Genomic DNA, 23,258 nt, shown 5'->3' on the forward strand with positions numbered 1-23,258 from the left:
CGTCCTATACTAGACACTGGATAGTGAATTTACCCTGATCCTAATGTACTTTTTAAGTTTGAGAGAGTTATCCCTGTCCCAAAAAAAGAGGAAGACTATTGGTAACATTACTAGATCATTAATGCTTTAACCTTTAAAGGGTAGACAGATGTTGTCAAACAGAAATAGTTGCTCTGGATGTGTACAATCCAGTACTCCCAGCTAGTCAACCGTGTGTTAGGCTACTACTCCTCAGGGTACTCATTTCATTAACTTAAGGTTTTATTGGAATGCTTTTGAATATACCGGTAGGCTAGTCTGGATCTGCGCATAATAGCCATTGAAGGTCTGATCAAGACCGGCTACTGAAGCCATTGTGTCAGATTGCAGTTGAGTTCTGACCTCTAATTGCTTTGATACAAGCACACKTTAGAATCCTGAAATTGACCTTAAGAAACATATTAATGCCCATGGTTAGGATGTATCACTACACATGCAGCTATTCTTAATGTACAATACTAACTTAATATAATGTAGGAGTATTATAATGAAGATTTGGATTGCATAATTAACCATACGTACTGTATATACAACTCTCTTTGATATTATAGTACTGCTAGATGGTACACTACTGTATTTAAATGCAAATATACAGCATATGTCCTTTTTTTTCATTGGCTGTTTCACTTCTCATCCATCTGTTCTCTGGACAAGCCTCTTGGCTGCTTGTCCTCCTGGATGGGGTAATGAGATGGTGTCACAATGAGATGGTGTCATAATGGAAGAAGGGGTGAAGTGGAGAAGTGTTGAAGGGCTATCGAGAGCTAATGGTCGTTTGGAGCCATTCTTTAACCTGAAATGAAAACAAAACTTGTAAGAAAACATAGATGCCATGAATCCACTATTCTTTTGTGACCACCTTAAAGGGGACGTTTTATTTTAGGGGGAGAAACCATCTAATATCAAGTTGTAAAATCCCGAACTTCCCCTTTAAAATGTAGGTGATTTGGTTCTGGGTGCTGATATGAGTTCCCATCAGTGACAGAACAAGAGTAAAGGAAAKAACAGACAATGAACGGCCAAGAGTCCAGTTCTGGATTAGTAGTAGGGGAAACCTACCAGTGCTATTCTGTCACTGCCACCATTGCACAGTTCTCTTTACTCTCCGAAGCTATAGCTAAGTACTCCGCCCTGTGAGAGAGAGAGGTGAGGAATAAGAGAGGGGGGCAGAGAGGCAGTTAGAAAGAGAACAGAGAGAGGCAGTTAGAAAGAGAACAGAGAGAGGCAGTTAGAAAGAGAACGGAGAGAGGCAGTTAGAAAGAGAACGGAGAGAGGCAGTTAGAAAGAGTACGGAGAGAGGCAGTTAGAAAGAGTACGGAGAGAGGCAGTTAGAAAGAGTACGGAGAGAGGCAGTTAGAAAGAGTACGAGAAGAGGCAGTTAGAAAGAGTACGGAGGAGGCAGTTAGAAAGAGTACGGAGAGAGGCAGTTAGAAAGAGTACGGAGAGAGGCAGTTAGAAAGAGTACGGAGAGAGGCAGTTAGAAAGAGTACGGAGAGAGGCAGTAGAAAGAGTACAGGAGAGAGGCAGTTAGAAAGAGTACGGAGAGAGGCAGTTAGAAAGAGTACGGAAGGAGAGGCAGTTAGAAGAGTACGGAGAGAGGCAGTTAGAAAGAGTACGGAGAGAGCAGTTAGAAAGAGTACGGAGAGAGGCAGTTAGAAGGAGTACGGAGAGAGGCAGTTAGAAGGAGTACGGAGAGAGGCAGTTAGAAGAGTACGGAGAGAGGCAGTTAGAAAGTAACAGTTTTAGCTAGGTAATTACATAGCAAGAAAATATTTTCAGAGGAAGATTGAGGAAAAAGTGTTTAAGTGTGTGCTCTTGTGCGTGTGTCTGCGATGAATTGGACCGGTGTGTGTGTTTGTGTCTACTCACGCGCTCTCTCTCAATGCTTCCTCGCCTTGCGCTGATATCTTCCTGTAGCAGTAAATCATCTCCACCACCAGCCATACCTGCAGCCCAACGATGGTGACATACATCATCACCTCGGACAAGATGGACGCTATCCCCCTGGTCACTAGAGAGAGGAGGGGTTAAGAAGGAGACCGCCTTGGGCTTAGTTAATTAATAAGAAGCTATTTCAATGAAAATATACAGGTTTCTGAATTTCTGATGCCTCATAAAACATGATGAACCAATTATCCCCAGACATCCACAAGGGTTCAGTGTTTCACTGGAAATGGCCCAGTTTTTCAAGTTCAACATTAATCTCAACTAAAACTGTTGGAATGACCTCAAGTAGTGGGTGAGCTGACTAAGCTTGCTGCTAAACCCAACGTTCTAGAGACACTGCATCGACCGTTGTGGGAGCTTTTAAAATATTACTTAGGATTATGAAAGCAATTTAGCTCTTGGGAGTYTGACCGCTCCTCTCTTGAGAAAGATCCTTCATCCGAATGCAGGTCCGTTAAAGCAGTACAGTAGGTCTCTATGTATTCAGACCCCTTGACTTATTCCACATTTTGTTGTGTTACAGCGTGAATTCAAATTAGGATTACATTTTTTGACACAATACACAATTGTTTGACCCATTGACACAATACACCATAATGACAAAGTGAAAACTTGTTTCTAGAAATGTTTGGAAATTTATTGAAAATTAAATACAGAAATAGCTAATTTACCTGTACATATGTATTCACACCCCTGAGTCAATACACCTTTGGCAGTGGTTACTGCTGTGAGTCTTTCTGGGGAAGTCTATAAGAGCTTTGCACACCTGGATTGTACAATCATTTCCCATTTAATATTTTTTTTWATCTTCGAGCTCTGTCAAATTGGTTGTTGATCATTGCTAGACAGCTATTTTCAAGTCTTGCCATAGATTTYCAAGCCAATTTTAAGTCAAAAATGTAACTAATCCACACAGGAATATTCAATGACGTCTTGGTAAGCAACTCCAGTATATATTTGGCCTTGTGTTTTAGGTTATTGTCCTGCTGAAAAGTGAATTCTGTTGGAAAGCAGACTGAACCAGGTTTTCCTCCAGGATTTTGCCTGTGCTTAGCTCTATTATGTTTATCCTAAAAACTTGCTAGTCCTTGCCGGGGATAATCATACCCGTGACATGATGCAGCCACCACTATGCTTGAAAATATGAATAGTGGTACTCCGTGATGTGTTGTGTTGGATTTGCCCCAAACATAATTGTACTCAGGACATAAAGTTCATTCCTTTGCCACATTTTTTGGCAGTTTTACTTTAGTGCCTTATCGCAAACAGGATGCATGTTTTGGAATATTTGTTATACTGTACAGGCTTCCTTCTTTTCACATTTAGGTAAGTATTGTAAAGTAACTGCAATGTTGTTGATCAAACCTCAGTTTTTTCCTATCACAGCCTACAAACTCTGTAACTGTTTTAAAGTCACTATTGGCATGGTGAAATCCCTGAGCGGTTTCCTTCCTCTCTGGCAACTGAGTTAGGAAGGACGCCTGTATCTTTGTAGTGACTGGGATACACCATCCAAGTTGTAATTAATAACTTTACCATGCTCAAAGAGATATTCAATGTCTACTTTTTTCCCTTCAATATGTGCCCTTCTTTGAAAGGCATTGGAAAACCACCCTGGTCTTTGTGGTTGAATCTGTGTGTGAAATTCACTGCTCAACTGAGGGACCTTACAATTATCTGTATGTGGCATACGGATATGTGGTAGTTATTCAAAAATCATGTCACTCTTGCTGCGGGTGATTCCTTGATCCACCTCTACGCAGACGACACCATTCTGTATACATCTGGCCTTTCTTTGGACACTGTGTTAACAAACCTACAAACGAGCTTCAATGCCATACAACACTCATTCCGTGGCCTCCAACTGCTCTTAAACACTAGTAAAACTAAATGCATGCTCTTCAACCGATTGCTGCCCGCACCCGCCCGCCCGACTAGCATCACTACTCTGGACGGTTCTGACTTAGAATATGTGGACAACTACAAATACCTAGGTGTCTGGCTAGACTGTAAACTCTCYTTCCAGACTCATATTAAGCATCTCCAATACAAAATGTAATCTAGAATCGGCTTCCTATTTCGCAACAAAGCCTCCTTCACTCATGCTGCCAAACATGCCCTCATAAAACTGACTATCCTGCCGATCCTTGACTTCGGCGATGTAATTTACAAAATAGCCTCCAACACTCTACTCAGCAAACTGGATGCAGTCTATCACAGTGCCATCCGTTTTGTCACCAAAGCCCCATTTACCACCCACCACTGTGACCTTCATGCTCTCGTCGGCTGGCCCTCGCTATGATATATGTCGCCAGACCCACTGGCTCCAGGTCATCTATAAGTCTTTGCTAGGTAAAGCCCCGCATTATCTCAGCTCACTGGTCACCATAGCAGCACCCACCCGTAGCACGCACTCCAGCAAGTATATCTCACTGGTCATCCCCAAAGCCAACACCCACTTTGGTCGCCTTTCCTTCCAGTTCTCTGCTGCCACTGACTGGAAAGAATTGCAAATATAGATTTTTCTATTGTGTTATTGACTGTACTTTTGTTAATCCCATGTGTAACTGTGTTGTTTTTTGTCACTTTGCTTTGTCTTGGCCAGGTCGCAGTTGTGAATGAGAACTTGTTCTCAACTGGCCTACCTGGTTAAATAAAGGTGAAATAAATAAAAAATGTTACACTATTTTTGCACACAGAGTCCATGAAATGTATTACGTGACTTGTTTAGGCTTAATGATTCAAAACATTTTAGCTTTTCATTTTTTAAATGTATTTGTAGAATAAAAAAAAAAACATGATTCCATTTTGACATTATGGGGTATTGTGTGTAGGCCAGTGACTTATTATAGTGATATATTTTAAATAACACAATGTGGAAAAATTCAAGGGGTGTGAATACATTCTGAAGGCACTGTATCAATGTACAGTCATGGCCAAAAGTTTTGAGAATGACACCAATATTAGTTTCCACAAAGTTTGCTGCTTCAGTGTCTTTAGATATTTTTGTCAGATGTTACTATGGAATAGTGAAGTATAATTACAAGCATTTCATAAGTGTCAAAGGCTTTTATTGACAATTACATGAAGTTGAATCAAAGAGTCAATATTTGCAGTGTTGACCCTTCTTGTTCAAGACCTCTGCAATCTGCCCTGGCATGCTGTCAATTAATTTCTGGGCCACATCGTGACTGATGGCAGTCCATTCTTGCATAATCAATGCTTGGAGTTTGTCAGAATTTGTGGGGTTTTGTTTGTCCACCCGCCTCTTGAGGATTGACCACAAGTTCTCAATGGGATTAAGGTCTGGGGAGTTTCCTGGCCATGTTCCCCGAGCCAGTTAGTTATCACTTTTGCCTTATGGCAAGGTGCTCCATCATGCTGGAAAAGGCATTGTTCGTCACCAAACTGTTCCTGGATGGTTGGGAGAAATTGCTCTCAGAGGATGTGTTGGTACCATTCTTTATTCATGGCTGTGTTCTTAGGCAAAATTGTGAGTGAGCCCACTCCCTTGGCTGAGAAGCAACCCTACACATGAATGGTCTCAGGATGCTTTACTGTTGGCATGACACAGGTCTGATGGTAGCGCTCACTTTGTCTTCTCCGGACAAGCTTTTTTCCGGATGCCGCAAACAATCGGAAAGGAGATTCATCAGAGAAAATGACTTTACCCCAGTCCTCAGCAGTCCAATCCCTGTACCTTTTGCAGAATATCAGTCTGTCGCTGATGTTTTTCCTGGAGAGAAGTGGCTTCTTTGCTGCCCTTCTTGACACCAGGCCATACTCCAAAAGTCTTTGCCTCACTGTGCGTGCAGATGCACTCACACCTGCCTGCCTGCTGGCATTCCTGAGCAAGCTCTGTACTGGTGGTGCCCCGATCCCGCAGCTGAATCAACTTTAGGAGATGGTCCTTCCGCTTGCTGGACTTTCTTGGGCGCCCTGAAGCCTTCTTCACAGCAATTGAACCGCTCTCCTTGAAGTTCTTGATGATCCGATAAATGGTTGATTTAGGTGCAATCTTACTGGCAGCAATATCCTTGCCTGTGAAGCCCTTTTTGTGCAAAGCAATGATGACGGCACGTGTTTCCTTGCAGGTAACCATGGTCGACAGAGGAAGAACAATGATTCCAAGCACCACCCTCCTTTTGAAGCTTCCAGTCTGTTATCCGAACTCAATCAGCATAACAGAGTGATCTCCAGCCTTGTCCTCGTCAACACTCACACCTGTGTTAACGAGAGAATCACTGACATGTCAGCTGGTCCTTTGTGGCGGGGCTGAAATGCAGTGGAAATGTTTTTTGGGATTCAGTTCATTTGCAATTCATCTGATCACTCTTCATAACATTTTGGAGTATATGCAAATTGCCATCATACAAACTGAGGCAGCAGATTTTGTGAAAATGAATGTGTCATTCTCAACTTTTGGCCACGACTATATCTCTACTGTGTGTCTTTTTTGATACAGTATCTACTTAATGGTCAGCTGTCATTGACAGTGATTTGTTGGATAATCATTGGCGTGGCTGTGGCTGAGCCTTTGGATTGGGAGATATGAGACTTAATGACAGCTGTGGCCGCTTCTGTGACAGGGCTACTACTACTTACCATCCATCAACAGCTGTGTAGATAATGAGATGTATGACTGTTTCCTGTTCGTCCCTTTGTCATATATCCTTGATTTTGATATCAATGCTTACATTTTGGAACATGGTCCAACCTACCATCTGACCCTAAATCAAAATCGTATAACTCATGCACCTTGTTCATCATCCGCTTGGACAATATTGCCACTTTTGTCAATTCAGGCATGGACATTGAGTGTCGGTCAACTCCTGTCCTCTCTTCCCTTCCTTCCCTCCCTCTACCCCGCTACCCCACCACCCTCTCTCCCCTCCAACTCGTCCCCCTCCATATACAGGGTGTAAGTAAGCCTATGTCATGGCACTAATTTCACGAGGGTGATCTTAGTGTACTATTTCCCTCTCTTCCACCCTCTCTCTCTCCCCTCCTCTCTCCCTATCCCCAGATGAGGGTGTGTGTCTACTATACTGTTTGTGTGTGTGTTCATTTGCATGTGCTCATTTGTCTAGACCTAAGCCTAACCCTGTGAACCCTAAAGCCAACGCCTCACGTCTTGGCACCACGTTGAGGTGGACGATCTTGGTGGTGTCGTTGTGGAACTTGAAGGAGGTGAAGATGAGGGTGCGGTTGAAGATGCAGCGGTAGGTGCCCGTGTCGTTCCACGTCACGTTCAGGATGTAGATGGAGCCGTCCTGCAGGTCCTTGGTCTTCTTGCTGCCGTTCCAGTCCAGACGCTCGTAGAAGCTCTCGTCCGGGATGTCGCTCATTAGATCCTCGTAGCTGTAGATCTATTGGAGAACACAATGGGGGGGGGAAGTGAGACATACGAGCTTGCAATCCAAACTAATATGCTGTTTCCCCGTTAATTGGAGCATATCAGTTTGGATTGGCTTTGTGGTTAGAGCGTATGCCCTGAGATTGGAAGGTAGGGCGATTGAACCTTGGTCATGTCATACCGAAGACTGTTAATTAAGGAGATGTATTGGGGGAAAGGCCTTGCGATAGACTAGCATCGTGTCCAGGGGTGTACATCGAGGATCCTGCTATTCTGGCTTGGACAAGATTAGTTAGTTTAGATTCTAGGTTATATGAGACAGGGTTTGGTGAGCCAACACACTCATCCTGGGCAGATCATATTAGGATTTTTACATTACTGGATGAAATCTGTGCAGCACTTTAATCAAAGCACCAATGTTCTGCATCAAGAAGGGCTCATATCTCTGGACTAACAAGGGCTCATATCTCTGGACTAAGTGCTCAATCAGGTACTTTGGTTCTGTTATGGTTTGATTGTGTAGTGATTTAAAAAAAAAGATTTAAGTAATTTCTAAAGCAGTTTGGTTGGTACAGTATAAGCAGTGGTGGAAGAAGTACCCAATTGTCACACTTGAGTAAAAGTAAAGATACCTTAAGAGAAAATAACTCAAAGTGAAAGTCACCCAGTAAAATCCTACTTGAGAGTAAAAGTCTGAAAGTATCTGCTTTTAAATATACTTAAGTATTAAAAGTAAATGTATACATCATTTCAAATTCCTTACATGAAACAAACCAGACTCCACCATTTTCTTGTTTTATTAAAATGTACGGATAGCCAGGGGCACGCTCCAACCCTCATACGAAGCATGTGTTTGGTGAGTCTGCCAGATCAGAGGCATTAGGGATGACCAGGGATGTTCTCTTGATAAGTGTGTGAATTAGACCATTTCCCTGTCTTGCTAAGCATTCAAAATATAAYGAGTAATTTTAGGTGTCAGGGAAAACGTATGGAGTAAAAAAAAACGCCCAAGTATTTTTACTTAAGTAATTTACATCAACGAGTATAAGTATCATGTGCAGTGTTTTTTTCCTGGTCCAGCATGCATGTCTATAACAGGGATTCCTATTTTTACAGTAAAACTATATAATAATAATAATAATAATAATAATAATAATAATATATGTAATTTAGTGTATACGTTTTAATCCAAAGCGATTTGTAGTAGACTATGCATACATTTTAGAATATGTGACCCCAGCAGGAATCGAACAACAACCCTGAGGTTACTAGTGCCACACTCTTACCAAATGAGCCACACAAGACCACCTACAGTAACAGGGGAAGTGACTGGTCTACTGGCCTAAAGGTCTTCTGACTCTGCCCCTTGATCCCTATGAAACAACAGGCTGAATAGCATGGTCAGAGGTCTAACCCGTGTGTTATGATTTTTATGAATAATGACTAAATGATGTATACATTTAACATAGAACTATAACTAACAAAAATCTTACCTGTCACTGTATGATTGTATGAAATTTATTAGAATCATAAATCTAAATCCGATGTGTGTAGTTTTAGTCAGAATTAGAACAAGGACTTTTTGTTCTTTTTTTAGTATGTAAGCAGGGTGCAAATGTGAAACAAATGATAAGAGGAGCTATCGACAGACAAGCTGTACTACTGTGTTTCTTACAGGATATTCTGTCTCCACCCAGGGAGGGGAGAGACCTTGGGCTTGTAATAGATTGTATAACATGTGGCAGGCAATGTATGAGAAGGAGAAGACTTGTGAACTATATTGTCATTGTTTTAGAGGAGGAGGGACAGTTATGACGAAATGAGAGGTATATAAACCAATGTACATGTAAGGATGGGCAGAGCTTTTGTAAATAAACATGCTGACTATGGTAGACTGGCCTCTGTCTGTTTCATTTTAATAAGAACCTTACAAATTCTTAGTAACAGACAGAGTAGTTTAATTGAAGTTCAGTTTATGAACATTGAGAACAAAATTCTTTTGACACCGTGTCACTCTGCTCTTGACCCCCAGCCCTGACCTCTCCTTGGGGTTCTGTTTCACGAGATCAATCTTAGCTTTCTTTTCTTGGAAGTTACTGGATGGAATACGAGGMCCCTACTAGGGGCTAGTGATGCATAATAGTTTAGGGTCTTTATTGTTTTTGAGTATATGCTTTCAGCATTATGCTCAGCATGTTGTAGTAACTGAGGGCTGAATCCTAACTTGTATGGATATGTACACACAATAACTCATGTAAATCATGCATTGCTATCAATAAGAGATTGTTTAAGTTATGCACACTGGTCTAAAAYGGATTCACCCCTTAACATCCAAACTTTTGTTTCACAGTTTCCAAATATTGTAGTGTCAAACCAGGCAACTGGCTGCGGCCACTCCCAGCATGAGCCCTTGTTGAGGCTGTATTAGTCAGGGSCTGCCTGCACCACTTCCTGATGCATTAGCTGTTTAGAAACAAACAGAGCTAATGGGATCTCTCTCCTCATGTATGCTGTTATGTGATGGAGGGATTTAATAGCTAATGGCTGCYCTGTATTGATGTTGGAACAGACTCCTTCCTTTTAGGGAAAGTTGTGTATGTTTACATCTGACACTGAGGAAAAGAGCCCGTCATGATAAATGCATGGCTGTGATGCTCTTTCTCATGATAAATGATAGCTCCCATTTCACTGGAGAAGAGACTACTTGTTTTGCTGACATAGAAATTGCCTATGAAATGTAACCATGCTTGTTTTGATTGATGTGTTTTGTCTTTTTACTGAATGAGTTAAAATGATCTACCTTGATGTGTCTCCATTGTACAGCACACCCATTGGTGTGATGACTTGGGAGTCATTGTGTTCAGTGGSGCTCTAACGTTCATGAATTGCTTATGAAACCTTGTTTCGTAATCTAAATGGAAACTAAATGTCAATGAATGTGTATTGGAGGCGAAGTCAGGTGCAGGAGAGCAGAGTGAATTGAACAGGCACACACTCTTTATTCCGGTAAACTTGCAAAAAAGCACAAAACAACGTGCCCRAAACACGGAACATAGACAAATGTCTGGCGCGTAACAAAATTCACAATATACAAAGTACACGTAACACAAACAATCTTCCACAAAGACATGATGGGGAACAGAGGAATAAATACATGYAGTGTGATTAGGGAATGAAAACCAGGTGTGTATGGAACAAGACAAAACAAATGGATAYATGAAAAATGGAGCGGCGATGGCTAGAAAGCAGGTGACGTCGACCACCGAACGCCGCCCGAACAAGGAGAGGACCTGACTTYGGCGGAAGTCGTGACACTAAAAGGCCTGCCTTTGTTGCTGAAACAACAGACAAGTCAACCTGCTTAGCTACCTCATTGACTCTCCGTGGGCTCAGAATGAGTGGGGATACTTTTTAAACTCTGCTGGGAGGGATCATTTATTGTGCACTTGCACACTGTCATGRATTTAACAGCGGTGGAAACTCCCTCTAGCCAATGTTAACACTAATCCAATCCTTTGAATCCATGTCGGTGAGTGCGCAAGTGCACAGTTTCATAATTTATTTATTAKATTTCTATAGCGGTTTTCATAATCTCAAAGCGCGTCAAAAGCAAAAAACAAACAAGCAATACATCATGAGTAGCCTTTAGTTTAGGAGAAATGCGGAGAATCTAAGGTGTCTCTCARCAATATGTATTTCCCCCTGAAGTGTGCACTCATCCACTACTTCCCACAGATCTAAAAGCACTGCAGTCATGGGCTAGTGGGAGTACCATATTTATTCTACCAGTCATTTCCTTTTAAATCAGTGACGGAAGGTGAACAGGTGCACATTTTGCGAGGAGGAGAGATAATTGGGATATATCCCGCTACTGTCCCTATGGAGCCGTGTCTACTCACTGTTGTGAACTCGCTCTCCCCTTTGGGCATAAAGGACCATTCAACAGTGGCCTCGGCGGGCACCTCGCCCCTCATTTTACAGGAGATACAGCCCAGCTTAAAGCCTTCGTTGACCACCGCGTCAGTGTCAGAGTCCACCTCCACACATGCTCCATGGCATAGAGACGCTGAGGAGAGAGAAAGTACAACAAACATACAGTTAGCCATGGATATTTGGTGCTAGCCATGGATATTTGGCTTTACAGCCCACTGGGCACATTGGGTGAATCAACGTTGTTGACCCAACATGGAATAGACATTGAATTGGCATCCGTGCCCAGTGAGAGTACACTCCTCTTTTACAGTGGTCACATCCGTGCAGCACGAWAATTTGATCACTATAAACGGTTGGTCAATATAACCACGTTCACTAAAAATGGAGTGCAGTGTACGAGTAAATCTGAAGTAGGCCTGAGAGCCATCATGGGTGAKGATCCTTGTTCATTGATCCATGGCTTGAGAACAGGCTGACACAAGGCCAACGCTCTAGTGATATTGTCTCAATACGTTACAGGCAAACTGTCTCCTAATGCTTGTCAATTGAATTGGCAGATAATATGATAATGATATGGTAATGATATAATTAAGAGTTTTTGTTTTGCGTGCTTGCTCCTATCGCTCATAGCATGCTTGTCTTTTTTTCAATATCAGAGCATAAATTCTTGCATTTTATTTATTTCCACTCATAATTTCGATATAGGTTTTGTTGTCGATTTGGTCAATTGTGTTTTTTTTTCATATAGATTCAGATTCTATAGTCTATTGACGAATTAGCCAAACAAGCTACAATGGCTGAGGGTGACCTGGATGTAGAAATTGAGGGGAAATAAACAGATTGCAGTGAGCGACGCTAGTCTCCTTGCAGCCTGYCTGCGAGGTATATATAAGTAAGCTATTTGCATATATAGACGCATAAGTCTATATATGCCATCATGTCACATACTGTACATCGGCCGAGAGCAACACACCTGTAACTGCAAGTGTTTCTTTCTCACACTGCACCCTGCAGTTTCCACAAAGGCATCTGCACCTGCATCGCTCTCAACCAATGATCTCGTGCTATTTTCAGCTTTGACCTCTGGCGATGCTTTTTGTTCAACCGTAATGAGATGAGGGGACAGGATACACATTGCACAGACTGTCAGATGAAAAGGGACTTGAAAATTAACCAACACATAGTTTGGTTGAATTTCATAGTCACCATTCATAATATACTACAGTACCTGATATGCACCAACGTGAGAACTCTCTGAAAGAAATATTGCAACACTGAATTCTGATACAGATGAAGACAGAGAGAGAGAGAGAGAGAGACAATGCTGCAGAATACTACAGAGAAAGAAGAAGAAACAGAGGGAGGGTTGGAGGGAAGGAAGGAAGGAAAAAGGGAGGAAAGAGGGAGGAAAGAGAGAGGGAGAGTTAACAGCCATTTCTAGAAGAGGCAGAGGAGGGGACAGGCGTAATGCCTGCTGATTCACTGCAGAGAGAGGGGGAGGAGGAGAGAAAGTTAACATCACAACAGGTTCATCACATCAGCTACTCACGGGGGGGGGGGCAGCCATTGTAGACAGACGTGTAGATAGGGACTTGGATGGCTGAGTGGTGAGCTGCTCAGAAAGAGGGAAAAAGATGGAAAGAACACAGACGATTGAAGGACCATAACACTTGTCACATTTCACACCTCCACCCTATCTCCCAGGCAAATGACGAGAGTCGGAACAGGGGTTGGGGAAGTCACCACACACAGGTGTCTTCCAAATAAGTGCGCCCCCAGCGACAATTTAGTCTTTTAGCAACGAGACATGCCCTCAGACTTGTTAAACAGACATTAAGACACCCTCGTAAGGTAGCGTAGTTTCTGTGTCAGTTTATTCAGCTAAACCCCATAATAGTACACACGAGCCAGGGACTTAGAAAAAGCAGAGGCACTACAGGCGGCAATGCTGGTGCTTGGGATCAGAAACCAGTTGGGAGGCGACCGCAGTAAAGAACAACTGGACGGCCCTCCGCAGATTGTTTTAAAACGTAAAACGCGCGTATAAGTGTACTATAATCAGCACAAGTGCTCATTCATTGCGTGATCTCCTTAATATTATTTGAAATGAGTAGTTATTTATGTGTACCAAAGTGATGATACTGGGTGTGCATAATGAGCGAGAGATATTGGTCCGAGCAGAGGAAGGGGGGGAGAAGTGCAAGTGGGCGCAACCCCCCGTAGAAGTCACGTGATGGTGATAGGATGCGAGATTTGCTGGGCGCGAATGGCCAGAGTATACCCGTGTGTAAATGAACAGTATATAGTATGCGAAAGGAGTCAACTCGCCTAGGTAACCAGGGAGCCAGTACGTTGAGGTGTTTTAGACTGTGTTTCAACTTCCTGCCATAAGTTCGGCTACTGTATCTAATAAGACAGAGACCCAGCGAGTAAGGATAGCATTGGACCAGTGTTGATGGAGAGAACCACATGGGACCTAGCGGAATACGCCCTCCGTGGGGTTGACTAAACAGCTTCTCTAGGCTAAGAGTAGTTGGTGCGCCAGATTACGGTCAGATGTGCACATTAGCAACTTGAGTCGGATAGTTTTTAATCATACACTCATACACGTTCGGGTGGTTTGCCAAAGGTGTAGCGATAGTTGTAGGACAAGCGTGCTCCTGGTTTTTCAACAATTCGACATTTACCAGTAAAATAAAATTCTCCTGTACTTATAGGTCAGTTTCGATCAAACATCTCTTAGCTACTCTGGTTGGTGCTATACTTAAACGAATGGCTGAAATGTAGAATAATAGTAGAGAGGACAATTTTACTTCAGCTTTTATTATCTTCAATCACAATCCCAGTGGTGTCAGTATACAGTTTTAACCCAATTAGTATTTTGGTATCATTGCCTTTAAATTGTCTTACTTGGGTTCAAATTTTTGGGTCAGCCTTTCGCAACAAGCTTCCCAAATAACTTTGGTGCTGGAATTTGTGTCCCATTCCTCGCTGACAGAGCTGGTGTAACTGGTAGTCAGGTTTGGTAAGGCTCTCCTTGCTCGCACACGCATCTCTCTTTCAGCTTCTGCCACAAATGTTGTTATAGCGTTGAGTCGGGCTGTGAGTGCCACTCCATACCTTTGACTTTGCTGTTCCTTCCTTCAGCCATTTTTGCAACAACTTTGGAAGTATGCTTGGCGGTCATCGTCCCATTGTTGTAGACAACTCATGTCTTGAGATGTTGCTTTCAAATATTCTCACATGGGCAACATATTCTTCCTCGATGCGCATCTTATTTTGTGAAGTGAACCTAGGTCCTCCTGTGCAAAGCACAACCCACAACACATTAATCAGTGGCCGACCACCTGTGCTTCACGTTGGGATGGTGAGGTCTCGGGCTTGCAAGCCTCCCCCTTTTTCTCTCCAAACATACACAATGCGTTCAGATTATGAGGCCAAACAGTTCTATTTTATGTTTCATTCAGACCAGAGGACCATTTCTCCTAAAAAGTACGAATCTTTCTGTGTCCTCATGGTGCAGTTGCAAACCGTAGTCCTGATCTTGTTTTTATTGCGGTTTTGGGAGCAAGTTTTGGGGCTTCTTCCCTGGCTAGGCAGACGCTTCAGGTTATTTGGTCGATATAGGACCTCGTTTTAACGTGTGATAGTCCAGCGATTACTTTTACCTGTTTCGCTCCAGCATCTTCACAAGGTCCGTATGTCGCCCCCGTTGCTGCTGTTCGTGGATTGATTTGCCACTTTTTGCACGCCATAAAGTACGTTCATCTCTAGGGAGACATGAACTGAGTTAGTTTCTTCCTGAGCGGCATGACGCGCCTGCGTGCGTCCGCATGGTGATCTTAGTGACTTGCGACTATTAGTTTGGTACAGTGAACAGTGGATTGATTGATTTTTTGATTTTCCCAAAGATGTCAACGCAATAAGACACGAGTTTTGAAGAGGTAAAGCCTTGACAATACATCCACAGATACACACCTCCATTGATGCAAATGATGTACTTAGTTACGCCTATCATAGAAGCTTTGCTAAAGCCATGACGATCGTATTTCCTGGAATTGGTCGCTGTTTAAAGGCACAGTCAACTTAGTGTATGTAAACTTCTGACCCACTGGAATTGTGAGTTATAAGTGAAATAATCTGTCTGTAACAATTGTTGGAAAAATTACTTGTGTCATGCACAAAGTAGATGTCCTAACCGACTTGCCAAAACTATAGTTTGTTAAACAAGAAATTTGTGGAGTGGTTGAAAAACAAGTTTTAATGACTCCAACCTAAGTGTATGTAAACTTACGACTTCAACTGTATCATCAACCTTCTGCAAACTCATTTCCGGTAATGTGACAGACACAGAGCACAATATCCAAATCCGTTGCGTAATCTGTTGACGGTTGGGCAGAGATTTGCCTTATGCAACTAATATTCCAGAAACTGCAGATTAGATTAGGAGAGGAGCCAGTGCGGGGCGATTAGCCGTTGATATCAATTTACTGAATGCCCTCAGTCTGAATGCAACAATACAAAATGGTGARTTATAGTTCCTGAAAAGGCTGTCTGTCTGTCAGTCCCTACAGACTGATGTTGATGAGTCAACTGTTAGGAACGGAAGGGATTGCAAGAGGATGGATGGAGGTCATTCTCTGAGCCAGAGAGGAGATGGAAGGAAAAAGCAGAGAGAACATACAAAAGAGAGTGATTTACAGTCGAGTGAAGGAGGGAGAGAGAGAAATAGAGAGAATGAAAGAGGGATCTATAGAGCGAAGGAAAGAGGGAGAGAGACAGAAGGGAAGCAGATCACGTCAGTTTCCATGACAAGGTTACCACCCATTTACAGTGGAGACACACCCTCGACCTGGGGAAATAGCACACATCCATGACATGTCCCAAGAAAGGAACTTTCCATAGGAACAAACACATGTAATGTACTGTTTGTTGCATTCTTTTTCTCAGAGAAAATGACACATCTAGACCGGCATCGCTGGCAGCTAGTGAAGTGACTGCATTTGAGGATGCCTGAATAATTMTTGGATCTGTGTTGAAAATGGCCTATTGACACTCCCCTAGGCTTTTTCTATCTTTGAATTAGAATCTCCAGGGAAGGTGTTGTGTCCGTAGTACTGTACATTGAAGTGTGGTCTGGGGACTTCTATCAGTTCAGGGAAAGAGAGCATGTCACATGCCCTAAAAGACACATCTATTGAAACACCGTCCTGCCTTTAAATGCTCAAAAGGCAGCATCATGTCGATTGGGACACAGCCTACAGTGTTTGTTGTCTAATATCTATCTAGTAGGGCCATTTATCCAACTTCGAAACAGACTAAAGTATATTGATGAACTAAATGCTCTCCCGTAAATCACTACCTCCCTGCTTAATGGATACCAAACCTACTAGTGATCAGTTATCCTCGTCTGCCCTTGCTCAACTCCATATCTCTCTCGTGCTGCCTATCTCACTCTGTCTCTGTCACGCACGCACGCACACACACACACACTCTCAGATGTAATCTGAGTGAGAAGGCATTGTCGGGAGACACCGATCAGGAAATCACTTTGGAGCACTATCCTCCCCTCTCCCTGTCTCCAATACTCTGGCTGTGCGTGTGTGTGTGTGTGGAGGTTTTTGTGTGTGAACTGCTTCAACCTGAGGCTGAACTGCTTTGACTCATGGGCAGACACAGAGAGAGGGAAAGAGGGAGAGAAGCCGCCATGTCCCCGCTAACGGAGGACCCCGCATCAGTGGTGCCTGCCTGTCWAGACTGACAAGGAACAGAGCGCCAAGAATAGAGGCTCTATGACCAACAGTCAGTTTATCTATCAAATGTATGGCTACCACTGCAGATGACCCTGGGCATGTTAGTGTKTTTGTCTTGTTACATCACTAGACTTTAAACCAGTATATTTCAGTTCACATGAACAATAAAAGACCAACTATGCATACTTTTCTTACATTTTTATGGAAAACTTCTTTAATATTTTTTAGAGTACTGTTTAATCAGTGAGTACATTACAGGTACAAACTCTAGGCCATTATACTAGCTACAGTCAAGTAAAACATACTTAAGAACCTGCAGAGCACATGAAGTGTGTGTGCGTACGTGCGTGTAATTAGAACATTTAGTCATGGTCCAGATTAGCGGATTAGATTAAACGGATAGATTACACCTTCCATCAAATTTACAGATTTGAATAATAGATTTTATTTTGAGGCTATTCTGAACACCTAGGAGAAGCTTGAACCAGATCACAACTGCAAGAATGTGAATGTTCTTATCAGTGCAATGGCTGCTGCATTTCCATTTACAGTCTTCCTTCCCCAGATGTTAGCACACACAATTTGAGTCCATCAATCAGGAAAGCCTTTGGGAGGGCTATTTGAAATGGGCAAGTGAAGAAATTACGTTGATCTTAGTTGAAGCTATGAACTATTGAGTTGATCTCATCTCCAAAGTGCTTGAGATGTTTGGAGAGGCTTGYCACTTCCAGTATTCCATTAACCATTAACCTCGTCCTCTAGCAATTCCTGCTTGTCCATTTGACAGGCTATGGGTCTATGGGCCTGTGCTGGTCTCTCTAACAGCGAAGATTCCTCAAGGCTGCCAGTCTTTAGATTTGATGTGTTTTTATGTTTTACACTCTTGTCAACAGCAAGGACAAACAAGGCAGGTAGTATACAGTTTAGTCATATTGGGGGAAAATGAGATTGGCCCATTTTGGTATTCTTGTCTCACTCCCATGTACTTGTCTCATTTTCATCTGCTTGTCCAACTCTCATCTACCTGTCCAACTCTCATCTACCTGTCCAACTCTCATCTAACTGTCCAACTCTCATCTACCTGTCCAACTCTCATCTACCTGTCCAACTCTCATCTACCTGTCCAACTCTCATCTACCTGTCCAACTCTCATCTAACTGTCCCATCTCTTACCTGTCCCACTCTCTCTACCTGTCCCACTCTCATCTACTGTCCACTTCTCATATACTGTCCCACTCTCATCATCTGTCTCACTCTCATATATCTGTCTCACTCTCATCACTCATTCTGTCTCACTCTTCATCTTACCTGTCTCACTCTCATCTACCTGTCTCACTCTCTTACTGTCTCACTCTCATCTACTGTCTCACTCTCATCTATTTGAAGACCAGACTTCTTTGAGGATTTCTGTCTGTCTGTCCTTATCATCACCCATTGTCTGTCTCCCTGTCTGTCTCTCTCATCTTCTCTCCCTGGATGGGTACATGATGTGCACAGCACGCCAGACCCTGTCTCTCTTTGGGCTGCCCTCACTCGGCCTGTCCAGCAGACAGAAAGGCTGCTTTTATTTACCCGTTACACAAGTGCTGTTGCATAACTACTATACCACAACCCAACCTCTCTCCTCCCTCTCCTCCTCTCTCTCTCTTCTCTCTCTCTCTCTTCCTTCTCTCCTCCCCCCCTCTCCCTTTTTCCTCAAAACATTTTTTTTCAGCTTGGTCGCATTGTCCTCCATCACTCTGCAGATCTCTTTGTGCAACAAATCTCCATTCTCTCCATCCCTCTTATTTTGGTTGCTGACATCATTTTAAGAGATTTGGCTGTAGTGCTGCCAGCGAGGGTAAACTGTGTCCTGAGGGTACTGCTAACGGGGGCAGGTTTAGATGGGGACATGGTGGGCATACTGTGTGTCCTACATTTGGGACAACAAGTGGTGGCAGCGGTTGTTTCGTTTACAGAGGCAGGGTTAGAGGGGGACAGAGTTTGGCGAGGGAGATAAGTCCCCCTAAATCTCCCATTTTAAGGAAATGCTTCCTTTTTGTATTCAGAGCCTCAGCATAAACAAAGCATAGCGACACGGAAGCAAAAGCGAAAAAGCAAAACCACACAGCACGTACTTATACATACATACTAAATACATACATACAGTATAACACTGTACTCTCATAGATTGGACCCATGCATCAGAAAACCTTCTCTCTGATTTGTGCTTTCACCACCACTTTGTAATAATAAGGGCCACGTGTGTGTCATTACCAGACGAGACTGAATTCTTCCGCTGTTCTGTTCACTACACACTTCAGTCTGACTGCCAATCATTGAAGTCATTTGTGGTGACGTCAAAAATGAGGGGTGGTGTACAAAACAAAGTATCAGCGATTGGATCATCTCTAACCAATCAGAGTAACAAAGCCAATGACCAATTTTCAAATGCTGCTTTTCCACATGTGTTCTGGCTCCGCCCAACCCATCGGTTTTCTGGGACCAATCAGAATGGTAAGAATTCATTAGCGTTCTATAATCGTCTGGGAGGTACTCAGATCCAGAATAATTGCGGAGAAGAAACTAATGTCCGTGGCGTGGTGTAGCGTTTTGGCCGGAGCAAGGAGTTTGGGTAGCCAGGCAATGTGTGTACATCCATTCAAATAGAAACATTCAGGTTTTTCACATAGGGCCGGGATAATGAACTAGATAACGCATGGTGACAATTTTTTTTCTTCAGCAAATGGTCGAGGGACCGGAACGTTATTAAAAATAATTTGAAGACGGCAAATTGACTGCAAGAAGCCCAAACAAGATACACTACATTGGACTAGTAACCGAAAGGTTACAAGTTCGAATCCCCGAGCTGACAAGGTACAAATCTGTCGTTCTGCCCCTGAACAAGGCAGTTAACCCACTGTTCCAGGCCGTCATTGAAAATAAGAATTTGTTCTTAACTGACCTACCTAGTTAATATTAAATGTAAAAAAATGTGGTCCGCACGATGAACATCTCATTCCAAAACCATCAGCATTAATATGGAGTTGGTCTGCCCTTAGGTGCTATAACTCCACTCTTCTGGGCTGGCTTTCCAGGTGATTTTGTCCCAATTCCTCCTGACAGAGCTGGTGTAACTGAGTCAGGTTTGTAGGTCTCTCTGCTCGCAACGTTCTTTTCCGTTCTGCCACAAATTTTCTATGGGATGAGGTCAGGGCTTTGTGATGGCCACTCATAACCTTGAGGTTATGTCGATTATAGGATTTGTTTTATTGTGGATATAGATACTTTTGTACCTGTTTCCTCCAGCATCTTCACAAGGTCTTTGCTGTTGTTCTGGGATTGATTTGCACTTTTCGCACCAAAGTACGTTCATCTCTAGGAGACCGAACACGTCTCCTTCCTGAGTGGTATGACGGCTGCGTGGTCCCATGGTGTTTTATACTTGCGTACTATTGTTTGTACAGATGAATGTGGTACCTTCAGGCGTTTGGAAATTGCTCCCAAGGATGAACCAGACTTGTGGACGTCTACAATTTTTTTGAGGTCTGGCTGAATTCTTTTGATTTTCCCATGATGTCAAGCAAAGAGGCACTGAGTTTGAAGGTAGGCCTTGAAATACATCCACAGGTACACCTCCAATATGCTCAAATGATGTCAATTAGCCTATCAAAAGCTTCTAAAGCATGACATAATTTTTCTGGAATTTTCCAAGCTGTTTAAAGGCACAGTCAACTTTAAGTTTACATACACTCTGACCCACTGGAATTGTGATACAGTGAATTATAAGTGAAATAATCTGTCTGTAAACAATTGTTGGAAAATTACTTGTGTCATACGGGCATAAAGTAGATGTTCTTACCAACTTGCCAAAACTATAGTTTGTTAACAAGAAATGGGTGGAGTGGTTGAAAAATGAGTTTTAATGACTCCAACCTGAGTGTATGTAAACTTCCGACTGTCAGAAATGGGTGTGGCATAACTTTTTGTTTATGAAATAAATTAAATAAGTATGTAATTGTTGTGTCATTTGTTCTTTCAGGTTCCCTATATTTAATATTAGGTTTTGGTCGAAGATCTGATAACATTCACTGTCATAAATATGCAAAAGGAGAGAATTTGAAAGGGAGCAAATACTATTTCACAGCACTGTACATGTAATATGGATTCAGAACGCATTATGTGCTTACTGTAATAGATGTGTTGTATGCAGACCATAGTGAAGCACACCTCACAGCACAGTCCATTCTGTTTTCCATGATGCTACGGGGGTAGACACAGCGGGTTTGTGTGATCGATTAAGCAACAGTGAGTACAGGTACTAATCTACACTGTTCTAGACTGTTCCATGCTACTGAGCCCTCAATTATAACTCCAACGCATGGCCTCATCTCATCTCGTTATTCGCTCTGAAAACAAGAACAGCTGGTTCAGGCTTTTAGTGAGCAATCTGGCAAAATGAGGGTCTCACACACACAGGTCTTTTTTCGTTTTTTTTGCAGTCAATGGGAAGGAACACTTGGTTAAACAGTGCACAGGACATTCAATATACTGTATCTCTATTATTTAACAATCAGTGTTACAATAACAGTCAGAGTCCCTGTAACTAAGGCTAAACCAACAAAGATTCACACACCCTTCTCCTCTCAAAAGCTGACCATRCACACAGTACTGGGCCCCTATGCTTATTGGCCCCTATAAGAGCAGACAAAGAGTGAAGACTGGACTGTGGCCGTGACAACCACCCACTGCCCACTCACCTTGCAGGACCCACAGCGCTAGCGGGACCAGCAGCAGCTGAACTGCAGACATCCTGGCAGAGGTAATGGAGACGGCTCTCACTGGTGCCAACCCACAAGCACTCTCACACACACACCACAGACACCACAGACAGGGAAAGACAAAGAAAGACTGTAGGTCTCCGTCTATTAGCAGCTACTCCAAGTAAAGGTGCTCCCACAGCAAAAACCTCTGGGTCTTCAAAAGGTCTTCACTCTCTCACTCCAGTGAGGATGAGTATAAAAAAAACTCAAGACAAAAGTAACAAAACACAACTGGAGCGTCCCAACCAGTCTGGGAGAGGAGATCTGAGGCAGGACCTCTTCTGGTGAGGCGCAGTCATAGTAACTTTTTTGTCCTCCTCTTCAGCTGGTGCTCGGCCTGGGGGGCATCCCTCTGTGGGGGGAGGGGGGTGGCCAGGTGAGGAGGTCAGCTCTAGGCTGCGTCAGTGCCCCTTTAGTGTCAGGAATATACAGCCTCCTCCTTACCTCACCGGCCTCCGTACTAAATCAGACTCGTGCCTGTCCAGCCTGTACAGAGTCCACAGTCTCCACACCACCGTATTTAATGATCAAGAAATAATGCCCTGCGCCTCAGGTTTCAGTAACCCTGGGTGTTCGTTTAAAGCTTTTGTTCAACTATTTATAATCTGGASGAGTTGGTTGGCAATGTGACTGGGTGCACACAGAAAAAGCAACATGTGTTAAATGGACTAGCAGCTGATATGATTAATGATTCTTTGTGATGAGATTTTTCAGGAAGACATGTTGAGYTWAGGCTCAGAAAGTAGATGACAACATTAGTGTGTCTGATGGAATTTGTGCATATCATGGAAGACAGATCATTGTGTAATGAGTTTAAGTAATGTAATGCAATATTCAACGTAAAAAAAGTGTTACATTTGCAAAAATAACGACGCAGGTCCATTAACAAATCGTTCCACAACACTTATGATAATTGATGTTTTACATTTATATTTTAGTCATTCRGCAGATGCGCTTATCCAGAGCACTTGCAGTATGCCTAATTAGTGCATACATTGTTGTTCTTGTTCATACCAATAAACCGGTGCATGTTTTTATTATTAWTGTTTTGTTGTTGGTAACACTAGTCCCTACAGGTCGGGATAACAGGTCATTCAATAGACAACAATTAAGAGGGATTGTGGCCAAGAAGGCATKTAGAAATAACTTTGCAGCAGCCCTATTGAGCGATCTAACTTTGTACCATTTGTTATTATAGCAGTGGTCGTATAGATACCATACCAAGCTACATTCCGATATATTATTGGATATGGCTATACAAACCCACATAATTAATAAATAAAAATGCCTAATTAAAAACATAATTAAATTTGTGATTTTCTCCACATCTGGCCACTTCACATTTGAAAAAGATATGCTGCGTTTATGAGCAACATCTGTCCTTACGTATGGTCCCTCTTATTCCTTTTTTTTCTTTCCCCATGTGTT

General features: G+C 42.7%; 1 protein-coding gene across 1 annotated transcript; it reads right to left on the minus strand.

The window, feature by feature from the left end:
* Positions 1–1,103: 1,103 nt before the first annotated feature.
* LOC111958820 (sodium channel regulatory subunit beta-1-like) lies at positions 1,104–21,819 on the minus strand. The gene is made up of 5 exons (XM_023980100.3): positions 21,768–21,819; positions 11,242–11,408; positions 7,118–7,355; positions 1,909–2,050; positions 1,104–1,170 (listed from the first exon to the last, which is right to left on the minus strand). The coding sequence occupies exons 1-5, from the start codon at positions 21,817–21,819 to the stop codon at positions 1,104–1,106; spliced, it is 666 nt and encodes a 221-aa protein (XP_023835868.2).
* Between the last annotated feature and the right edge of the window lie 1,439 nt (positions 21,820–23,258).

This window comes from Salvelinus sp. IW2-2015, linkage group LG35 (assembly GCF_002910315.2).
Source record: "Salvelinus sp. IW2-2015 linkage group LG35, ASM291031v2, whole genome shotgun sequence".
Taxonomy (NCBI): Eukaryota; Metazoa; Chordata; class Actinopteri; order Salmoniformes; family Salmonidae; genus Salvelinus; species Salvelinus sp. IW2-2015.